Here is a 10,705-nt window from a genome sequence, read left to right on the forward strand (position 1 = left end):
TTCGCTCGCGCTGAATCTGGAGCTGTGAGGGTGTTCCCGGACATATCATAAGTGGATTTGAGTGAATGTAGGTCTAGCTTGCTGCCTCACACTCGATCTACCTGAAGATTGGAGAGCTTCTCAAGTCTGTTGTCGAGACTGTCTCATAGTCTCAGCAAACCAAACACCTCCCCCTCCTCACCCCAAAAGAATGTATCCGGTACCTCCAGCTCAAAACTTGTCAAGTAGCTGTGAACGTGACCTCGCAATAACCAGCAGCCCATCAGATCGTCCCTGCCAAACCGGGCAGTAGGAGCGATGATGATGTAAGCAAGGCGCTAAGAGACTTACCCCAGTAGAACTTCTTCCACAACTTCGCAGCACTGCGACTCCTTTCTATCGTCACACGCTTCATCCCCCCCAAAAAAGTGCTCTACATTTGCTATAGCTCAGATAGTAGTAAGTAGGACTGTTTAACATCTCACCCACCCTTCATTTTCTTTCGACACCAGTCTAAACATTCTTCTGCAAATCTCAACACAGTCTCATCGCACACTGCCGACTCCTATTGGTGTAAGAACCTAGATTCCCATTTCTCCTGCTCCCGCCTGGGAGATTCGACGAAGCGCAGCACCACGCCGCGTTGATACTCTTCGCGTGCATGACAACCATTCTCACATCTCAAGTTCCACGCCGCCAAAAATGACCGTCGCAGCCACACCCGGAACCGCGGCACCGAATTCGCCGAGGCGGGCTTCTCCGCGCTGGTCCCAGACTCCCAGAAAGCTCACTACCGCAGAGTAAGAGTGTGTCACGCAAAGCCCTCTCTCTACATCACCCCCTGGTACCAGCTCTAACAGATGAGCCAAAGTTCGATAGTCGCCATCTGGGCTGGCCCCGGACAGCAGGCACTTCAGCCTGTCGAAGAATCTGCTTTGTCACCATGTTACCGTTCTCTAACAGAGCCCTCAACGGCGGCTTCGAGGAAGGAGAGACGCAGCCTCTTGACTGGAACTTCCGCGAGGTTGACGTTGGTGATTTCGAGGTTTGGCATGACTCTATTATCAAAGGCAGGCAGGCAGACTTACAAACGTCCTGTCGCTCGAAAAATACGGTACCGAGGGGGGCCGGGCAGTGTATCAATTCTCTAGGATCGTGCGGACAAGTACGGCCTAGCTTGGCGATGGTATAGGTAGATAGCATCATCTATCCGCACCTCGAAACTGCCTTCAGGAAAGCATGAAACTCGTGATCTCGAGATGATCCTCGCAAACACAGCAAAGGGCAACCCTCTGCGTACCCTGATCGCCGAGGCTGCTCTATCGATGGGTGGCGCGCATGCACGATAAACAAACTTCAATCTCGGTTTGCGCAGCAAGAAGAGAAATGCGACGGATTTGCATCAGGAGCCTTGTGAAGGCTCTGCAACGCTCAATCACTGGGATTATTTTGGCAGGATCGATTGTCCCATCGGCAAACCATGCGTTTCGGTTGGGTGCTAGCCATCGACCTGGCGATTGTATGCTCAGCCGGTGAACGATAGAAGGCTGGTCGGCCTAAGAGTGAAGGACTTGCAAGGTGTATTCGCTACTCGTCGGTTGTCTGAGTATTTTCGAAAAATTTCCGACTTGTTGGCAACCCGGTAAAGCATCTCGAATTAACAGCTGGCAACCGACGAGTAGCCTTGACCAGTGTATTAGAAAGAAAACAAGTCACATTCAACCCTATCGAAGTCGACCTCCGTCTCAGCGGCTTTTCAGAGAGCATCAAAGTCTAGAGGGTACTTTTGATTGGGTGGTATGATAAGAAGGATTGCAGAAGATGCACGCTACATGCGATGCCTCCACCTAGCCTAAGGAAGCGCAGAAAACGAAAAGAACCCAACGCAATCCAGCTAGTCCCCTTTAGACCTTCATCTCGACCAAACCGTGCTTCCACACAGTGACGAAAGGAGTGCACCCATCCTCACGGTAGTTCATGAGAATGACCCTGTGCATATTAGCGGGTGCAATTCTGTTCCAGAGCTAATGCCGACTTACATTCCATCCGGGTCCATCGACTCGCCAATGTAGAAGTCGTAGTCCTTGAAGTTGGCGACGATCTTCTTGGCGTAGGCTTGAGCGCCCTTCTCGAATTCCGCGATGGTCTCCTCAGGGGCGTTCTTCGCCTTCAAGGCATCCTTGACCTTCTTCATGTAGGCTGTGCACAGATCGATCAGTTCTATGCGCCCCGAGAAAATGGGATGGGTATCGTTGATGCGTGCGACCTACTCTTGAGATGGCTCAGGTAGGACTTCTTGTCGAACGAAGTGGATTGCAGGCGAAACGAGTTAACGACGTTGTTGACCTGGACGGCACCGTCCTCGACGCCCTCCTCGGCCTCCTCAGCAGATGCGTTGGCTCCCGTGTCTATTATGCCCGTATCAGCTTTTTGGTTCCGTAGCGTTTCGCAGCTGTTTCCCATTCTTGCTCTACCCCTCCAGGCAGGGTTCCGGTATGCAGATAGATGGATAGGTCTGCGGGTAGGTATACATACTGACTTCGACGGCGCCGAGGGTGATCATGGCGCAGTCGACCTCGTAGACGGCCCCATCGACCTCCTTCAGATCATAGGAGTCGGAGATGATCTCGTCACCAGTGATGATATCCTGTGTGGTTGCGATGCGCGGTCAGTGGAATTGTTCCCCCGGCATGCTCGCATGTTTCTCATCTTCTCCTCTCTCTCCTTCGAATTATTCCAAAATCGAGTTCGGAGGTGCGGGGTCAAGTCGATGTTCGGGGATCGTGTTAAAGGAGTTGAAGGGCACTGCGTACCTTGTAAATGATCATTATGGCGGGATGTGTGGAATGTAGTTGGAGATGTAGACAGAGACGAGAAAGCGAGAGAGAGGAGAGGATCTGGCGGAAGTGAAGAAAATTTAGTGGTGGTGGGCTGAATGGGACTTGCGAGACGGACTTGGACTTGGACGTGGACTTGGCCCTTTGGGGGGAAAAAATCGCGGGAGGGCTTGGTGGAGGGGCTCCGACTTGGCTCGATTGGGGCTAGCGTCAATATCGGGACGGACTTTTGGTCTGGCAGCCTCAGGCCAATATCCAGGCATCTATTCTCCTCAAGGCATCCACCAGGCACACATCAGGCAGGCAAGGCATTCAGGCCCGTTTCGCCACCACAGCTCAAAATCTCAAACCTCACCTCGACGCAATGCATGACTGTGAACCGACACGGTAAAACCAACAACTTCCCGCGACGTTTTACTTAACTAGTACGTAGAACTGCGATCATAACAACGTCCGAGTTCCGACTTCCGACTTCCGAGTGCCGACCCGTCGACAGCCTCATCCCTCCCTCGCTCTTGTGGCTAAGCTAAACACACTTAACTCTGACCAACTCAGCTCAACTCCACCCATCTCAACTCAAATCTTTCTCCCCATATCAAACGGATCATCAACTACTACCTATCCTCGTCGCCTCTTCTCTCCCCTTCTCTACCCCTATCTCAGTGAAGGCAGAAGGCGGATACAAGAGCTATACTACCCCAGCTAAGCGAGATTTGATAGCTGGCGTGGCGTGGCCTGGGACAAGAGCGAGAACGAGGACCAGCCAGCCCAGACCCAAAATATAACCCAAATTGCCCTCCTCGATCCTACGCTCCCCCGTCCACCCATCACAACTCTCCTTCGTGTGCACCACGATAACTGCCTGTTGATATATCCCAACTCCCAACTCCCCACTCCCAACTTCCCAACTTTCCAACTTCCTGCTTCCATCAACATCGCCGCCGGCATGGCCAATATCACTTTGGCTGCCGCGCACGATCTGCCGCCCCTGCCCTCATATACGCTCTCTCCGGTCCAGCCGCTCATCCCTTACATGTCCGACTTTACGCTTTCCCTCGTCCTGCTGCCCCTCATATACTGGATAGCCTCGTTTTTCTTCCACATCATCGACGTCTACGATATATGGCCGCAGTACCGACTCCACACGCCCGCCGAGATACTCAAGAGGAACCATGTCTCGCGATATGAAGTGGCACGCGACGTGATCATACAGCAGGTCATCCAGACCATCGTTGCCGCGATCCTGGGCTTGACGGAGGAGCCGGATATGACGGGGAAGGACGATTACAACATCGCATGCTGGGCGACGAGGTTACGGATCGCGCAAAGGGCTCTGCCGCAGCTCCTTGGCCTGATCGGTCTCAACGCAGCCGCAATCTCCAAGAACATGTCCGGTACACACCCAATGCTAGCCGCAGTGCTCGCCGGTGGGAAGTACCCTTCCTTGACCGTCGGACTGGACGTCGTGGGCGGATCCTCAGCGCCGGCGTTTGCGGCTTGGGAGATGGCTGTCGCAAAGGCTTTGTACTGGTACATGGTCCCCGCTCTGCAGTTCTTCGTCGCCGTCGTCATTGTGGATACCTGGCAGTACTTCCTGCATCGCGCCATGCATGTCAACAAGTGGCTCTACAGTACGTTGCAACTCTACACATTCACCTCCACCTCTACTAACAGGAGATAGCACAATTCCACTCCCGCCACCACCGGCTCTACGTCCCCTACGCCTACGGCGCCCTGTATAACCACCCCTTCGAAGGCTTCCTCCTTGATACCCTCGGCGCCAGCATTGCCTACAAAGTCGCCGGCCTGACCCCGCGACAAGGCATGATCTTCTTTTCGCTATCTACGTTGAAGACCGTGGATGACCATTGCGGCTATGCGCTGCCCTGGGACCCGATCCAACACCTCACCAGCAATAATGCCGGTTACCACGATATCCATCACCAGAGTTGGGGCATCAAGACGAATTTCTCGCAGCCCTTCTTTACGTTCTGGGACGGGCTACTGGGCACGATGTGGAAGGGCGACACGACGTCGCGGTATGCACGAGATCGCAAGGCGGCACAGCTCAAAGTCGATGCCGACAACGTCAAATTGTCATAGGACCCCCCAGATCGCTGATTGGTGTTTTGCAGATAGAGATATGGGGGGTAATTGAATGTAGCATATTGACCGGAGCCATGTTATTTTGCCTTCTCTTTTTTTTCTTCCTTTTTCGATTGCGACATCCGCTCGTTCATGTCGCTTGGTGTTTGGGGGACTTATACGTCTTGGATGTGTTTGGAAGGCAAGCAGGCTGGCGCTCTGGAGATCGGGATTGGAGCAGCTTGATTTGATTGATTGATTGATTGACAGTGTACACATACATGTCCATACAACGGAGGCGAGAGGAAGAATTAGACGTGGATAACTTCTTCCTTGTATTTGTCTCGGGCAGGGCAGAGGTGTAGGATAACCTGCCTCAGTAATCTTGACACTGTCCATCTCTATTTTTGTTTTTCCTGTTTCCCCTCCATGTCATTTATACACTAGAGTGTACTTGCGTGCGTATATCATGTGCGTAGCAGACGCAGCAGCAGCAGCAGCATCACCAACCAAGTGTTGAATGAAAGTAAAACAAAAGCAAGCGAGCGAGCGAACCTGACTTGGGGTCCAGAGAAGAAGGCCACGCACAACTGCGGCAGTCCTGCTAGCATTAGTATTGTCTCCTCTCTCTTGTCTCTCTCTTTTTTCTGTTTCTTCTCTCTCTTTTTTCTTTTTCTTCTCTCTCTCCCCCCTCTCTTCTCTCTTTTCTTTTCTCCTTCTCTCTCTCCTCTCTCTCTCTCTGTTTTCCTTCTTCTCCCCTCCTCTCCTCTGCGCCCGCCTAGCTATTCACTATCATTCATCATCCTTACCCTCATCAGCTTCAACTTCGTTCCCGATTCCGATTTCCATTTCCATCTCCATCTCCACTCCCAATCCCACTCCCATCCGGCCTTTCCGGCCTTTTCATTCCTCCTCCGCGCTCCCCGAACCTGTTCCCGAGCCTGTTCCCGAGCCTGTTTCAGAGGAGGGGATGGAGAAGGCGTGCCTCTCCCGTTTCACTGTGGGGTGTGGGGAAGGGGGGGGGGGGGGGGGGGGTATGGGTTTCGTTCGCCGCTTGGTGTCGTTCGCTTGGTGTCGTTCGCTTGGTGTCGTTCGCTTGGTGTCGTTCGCTTGGGTTCGCGTTATTTGTCTCGCTTAATTTTTTAATTTTTATTTTTTTTTTTCGGCAAGGGAAGGAAAAATGGGGGAGGAGGAGGAGGAGGAGGAGGGCGGGGGCTCATAATGGGTACAGTCAGTGAAGTAGGTCAAGTAAGTGGTTATACGCATTCATTTCTTTTTTTATGTTTCCTTCCTTCCTTTTCTGTCTCTCCCTCCCTCCCTCCCTCTCTCTCCCTCTCTCCCTTACCCCCCACCTCTCTCCAAGAAATCCTCGTTCACTCATCCACCGATCCCTCGTATCTGCAGTACGTTTACGTTTACATCTACATTTGCAATTACGATTACGTTTCCCTTCTTCTTTCTTCTTCTTCTTTCTTTTCTACATTCTTTCCTACATCCTCTACGGAGGTGCCCCCCTCCCTCACTCACATCATCAACAGTATCCATCTCGCTCGCTGCCATCCCCCCCCCCCCCCCCAGGATCTAGTAGTATGTATACCCATCTACCAAGTAGCTGTCGCTTCTCCTCGGACCCTGCTCCGTCCGTTGATTTTCCCCTTGCGGCCTGGCGGTTTGATTGCCGGTGGATGGATTGCCGGGTTGGCGTTACCTGGCGGGAGAGCCGATCTTCTCTTACCCATACGTGATATCCCCATTCAAGATTTTCCTTCCTTGTTTCCCTTTCTCTTTTCACGGCGGTTTCGGTTTCATCCGGTGCTTCGTTTTATGTCTCGTTTCATTCGGTGTCTCACAAAGTTCCCACTGCCCTCAAACCTCCCCCCCCCCCCACACACCTTTTTCTTTCCATCTCTTTCATTCACATACTTCTAATACAGCTGAAACAACTCCCCTCCTCTCCTCTCCACAACCTTTATCCCCGCCCCCCCCGCCAAAAAAAACCACCCGAAAACAAGAGAGAATGTGCACTTTGTTCATAAAGCGGTGTATTTCCATCTCCTTCCCTTCCACCTCCCCCTTTCCCTTCAACCTTATCCTTTACGCTATCCCGTCCCATCTTATTTCATCTCGTCTCATCTGATCTCATCCCACCCCTTCATTCTATGCCATCTACCGTAGTCTCATCTGCCATCCACCCATCCACCCAACTCCATCCGTATACACATCTAGGTACCACACCCCTTTCTCATATAGGCATGCGCGAAGCTCATCACATGACGTGACATCAAACAAACAGTCCCACCCTCAAGATGCCCACCCCGGCTAGCCCCCTCAAAGCCACATTGAAAATGATGGGGTAAAGAAAAGAAGGAAACACGGGGGAATGAGAACTCCGACGCTAGATGCCAAACTGTGGGGGGGGGGAGGAGGGGAGTAACACCCATAATCGTAATCTCAATTTAACCATCCAGAAGAATCACACCCTTCCTAGAACGACACCCGCTTTCTTTCGAGCAAGCAAGTAAGCAAAGAAGCAAGTAAAAATCACCGCAGGTAGCAAGTAGCCCAGGCCCAACCACATAAGTAAGAAAGGGGGTGTAAAATTAGGGTCAAAAAGAGAAAAGTGAAGAAGATCGAGGAAAACACGAATGAACAGAAGAAAATAGAAGAGGAGAACGAGTCGATCAACAACTTTGTGCAAAGAGTGCGCTGCATTCTCCACTTTTATCCCCCTCTTATCACCCTCATCGTGAAAACCAGATACCTGTGTGCCAGACAAGGTCTCATGGAGGTAATTAGATAGAAAGACTGACAGAAGCCCGGCCCCCTCCTCTCCTACACCTCCTTCCCCTCAATCACATCCCCTAGGTATCCCATCTCGTTCATCAAAAGCCGGTGCGAGCTCACCGGCTCGGCCTGCGCACTCGCACCCGCGCCTGCGAAATGTGTCATGCCCGCTCCGAAGGTCGCGCGGTTGTTGGCCTGGCCTAGCGGGGGTTGCTTGCACAGAGTCTGCTCAGAGCCGTAGTCCGATTCTGGGAGACTGTAGCCGCCGAACCCGAAGCCTATGGATTGCACCTTGCAGGTAGGACTGTACGTGAACTCGTCACCGCTACCCATGTCATCATCAGCATCAATGTCCGAAGTCGTGGAGTAGGCGGAGCTGAAGCTGAAATGACTATCTGTCGGCGAGGTAACTTCAGACGCGAAAGTCGAAGCCGAGAAGCGCGATCGTGGGAGCTTGGGATTGGGTAAGGCAGGCTGAACAGTATGGGACGAGGGGGACGAGACGTCATCCTCTTCTTCTGGGAGCTGGGGCAGGGGCTTGGATGTATTGCGCAAGGTGGCGCGGAGGCGCATGAGGGGAGAGCGGGATCCGGGCGGGGGCACGGTGAGAGAGCGGGCTCCGGGCGGAGGCGCGAGAGGAGTGAGATGTAGCAAGGACAGGCGGGTGAGTTCGCTGGCGAAATTGTCGTCGTCCTCGGCTTCCTCTACAATCTCGTCGGGTATCTCGAGGGCAGTGAGCTGGCGCAGCGGCGAGGGATCCCGGGATGTTGATAATGACTTCAAAAGATTCTGCGCCGATGCATCCCCCGACATAACCTTCCTCGCGTCCTCCGGTACTGGTCGAGTGAGAGAAGATACGGCCGAGTTGGCCCTCCTATGTGGCGTACGCGTAAACGTCGGCCTGCCACGTCTATCTACCGGCGATATGGGTGATTTTTCTGGGGTTCTCCGACCAAAGAACATTCGTGTTGGCCATGCTGACTTTTCCGGCTTGGGCGATAGCGAACGTGCCGAGCGCCTCTTCGTCAGGACTGCGGATGAGGTGTTCAGCCGTGGTACCGGTGGTGGCGGAGGTGCTCTCGGGGTCATGAACTTATCCGCCGGGTTCATGGTCTTGATATCGCCGCTGGCCATGGAGCTCATTGATGCGCTTCGACGCCGTAGCGGTTGAACTTCGATGGGCACACAGAGAAGGTTGACGGGCTGACCGGGGAGATATGGACAGGCAGTCGTGGACGGGATCAACTCGTCGTGATACTCGGTGCCATCGTCCAGCTCGTACTGGGTGGTTGGGTCTCTCTCTTAGTCCTGGACACTTGCGGAAAAGGGAAAGAGCGATCGACCTAGCAACTACAATACGTAGTAGGTAGGTATACATACGTAGTAATAATAGGTGGCCCCCATCTTCAAACCACCATTGCGTTTCGGCCGGCGCTCCCCATTGGACGGGTGCCCATCATCGTCCCCATCGCAGATGATATCAGCAAAGGTGTAGCAGCCACGCCATTGGCTGCTGGATCGTTTAGTGTCTCGCTCCATCGGGTAGCGTTTGCTAAAGTTGTCCCACGATCCAATCAGGTTAACGGATCGACTGTGGGGGGGGATTTGGCTGTGGCAGGTTGATAGGGGTTAGCTACGTGAAACCAACATCAACAAGCAGCCAGGTAAATCCGGAAAGAAGCCCCGACGGATTGGCTGGCGGGAAGACGGAGAGACGGGGAAGAGGGGGGAGGGGGTAGGGGGTAGGAGGGAGGGGGTAGGAGGGAGGAGGGAGAGAATACGTAGGGAATAGGGAATAGGGAATCGGGATTAGAGAATAGGGAGAGACGGGGTGAGTCAGATTGATAACGGGAAGGATGGAGAGAAGTAAACATGAAACTGGCTGACCCCGGCCCAAAATAAAGTAAATAAAGTACGGATGTTTAAAGTCAGACTCCGGATGCATCGTGACATGGGTCCACGAATACCAAATGCTTGGTTTCCCAACGGACAAGGCGGCTAATCCTTGCCCAGCAGCAGATAGAGCACTGACAGGGACTCGACAATCCTTCTAGAATTTTCGGTCCAGATCACGTGTTTATATGGGGTTCACAAGATCCCCTAAACCCACGAGGAACAAACGTGATTGCGCGTGGAATTCAAAACTTTTCATCACCAAGCAACGCACGCACGCACGCAGAGCCAAAAAAGAAAGAAAAAAGGGAGAAGAAATAAGGGAGAAGAAAAAATGGGAAGAAGGGAAAAAGGGGAGAGAAAAAAAAAGGGAAAAAAAAAAGGGGGCCAAAGGTACGCACGCCATAAACGTGATCAGAGCCGTATCCATCCTGCCGAGTGCGATGTGGACGACCGCCCGATCGTCCGACCGTCCGACAGCCACGAAGAGGGAAGATGGTGCAGATCTCCGCCGCCGAATACTGAGCGGGTTCCGTCACGATCGTGTTGCACCGGCTGGTTGCATACTCAGGAACCCTTGTGAAAGGGATTGTTGGACGAGGACGAACCCAGCACGAGAGGTGGTATGTTGGGGGGCGTGATGAGGATGGGTGTCCGGGCGTCTTGAGTGAGTGTTGAGTGAGAGCCAGCAAGAGAGAAGTGTACCGAGTAGATCGATCCTAGGGACGAGCTGGCGCTCGCCGCTGGGATATCGGGAGAGCGCTTAGAGATGGAGTGAGGTAGGGCCCAGGTCCCCGCAACCAAAATGGCGGATGGCGATGTTGGTGCTGATGTTGACGTTGATGTTGACGTTGACGTTGACGTTGACGATGATATTGGTCAGTATCAATGGGTAGCAGGCAGGGACTTTATGGTAAGCTCGTCATGCCTTACCAGTAGTCCACCTCCCTACTTTCGTTTTGCTTTCTCTACTGTACCTTGACATGTTGTTGCAGCAACAGACGTATGGGAAATGGGCTTGGGTCTGGGTCTATGTCTTGGGTTTCGAGAGCAATAGATGAAATTGTAGATGAATCTTGTTTCACAAATGCCGTCATGTGGAGAAGGATACGTATGACGGTATTCGT

General features: G+C 52.9%; 4 protein-coding genes across 5 annotated transcripts; 2 read left to right on the forward strand and 2 right to left on the reverse strand.

Annotated features, from left to right (window-relative positions):
• Window positions 1-190: 190 nt before the first annotated feature.
• L3040_007215 (uncharacterized protein) lies at window positions 191-1,328 on the forward strand (the record flags this gene model as incomplete). 2 transcript variants are annotated; one of them, XM_066156194.1, is made up of 6 exons in its annotated part: window positions 191-288; window positions 339-438; window positions 523-552; window positions 666-785; window positions 851-1,013; window positions 1,213-1,328. In XM_066156194.1, 6 exons carry the CDS (start codon window positions 191-193, stop codon window positions 1,326-1,328), a joined length of 627 nt encoding a protein of 208 aa, XP_066011000.1. The 2 variants fall into 2 exon arrangements, with proteins under 2 accessions (XP_066011000.1, XP_066011001.1); XM_066156195.1 differs by lacking the exons at window positions 191-288; window positions 339-438; window positions 523-552 and having other exon boundaries at window positions 682-779; window positions 1,176-1,328.
• A 555-nt stretch (window positions 1,329-1,883) lies between these two features.
• On the reverse strand, window positions 1,884-2,807 carry L3040_007216 (uncharacterized protein; the record flags this gene model as incomplete). Its single annotated transcript, XM_007296118.2, has 5 exons — window positions 1,884-1,968; window positions 2,019-2,178; window positions 2,250-2,387; window positions 2,515-2,626; window positions 2,793-2,807. The coding sequence occupies 5 exons, from the start codon at window positions 2,805-2,807 to the stop codon at window positions 1,884-1,886; spliced, it is 510 nt and encodes a 169-aa protein (XP_007296180.1).
• A 955-nt stretch (window positions 2,808-3,762) lies between these two features.
• On the forward strand, window positions 3,763-4,919 carry L3040_007217 (uncharacterized protein; the record flags this gene model as incomplete). The annotated part of the gene is made up of 2 exons (XM_007296119.2): window positions 3,763-4,447; window positions 4,498-4,919. 2 exons carry the CDS (start codon window positions 3,763-3,765, stop codon window positions 4,917-4,919), a joined length of 1,107 nt encoding a protein of 368 aa, XP_007296181.2.
• Window positions 4,920-7,733: 2,814 nt separating this feature from the next.
• Window positions 7,734-10,008, reverse strand: L3040_007218 (uncharacterized protein; the record flags this gene model as incomplete). The annotated part of the gene is made up of 3 exons (XM_066156196.1): window positions 7,734-8,966; window positions 9,066-9,294; window positions 9,980-10,008. The coding sequence occupies 3 exons, from the start codon at window positions 10,006-10,008 to the stop codon at window positions 7,734-7,736; spliced, it is 1,491 nt and encodes a 496-aa protein (XP_066011002.1).
• Between the last annotated feature and the right edge of the window lie 697 nt (window positions 10,009-10,705).

The sequence above is a fragment of the Drepanopeziza brunnea genome (assembly GCF_022702325.1).
Source record: "Drepanopeziza brunnea f. sp. 'multigermtubi' strain 214-2 chromosome Unknown ctg12, whole genome shotgun sequence".
NCBI lineage: Eukaryota > Fungi > Ascomycota > Leotiomycetes > Helotiales > Drepanopezizaceae > Drepanopeziza > Drepanopeziza brunnea.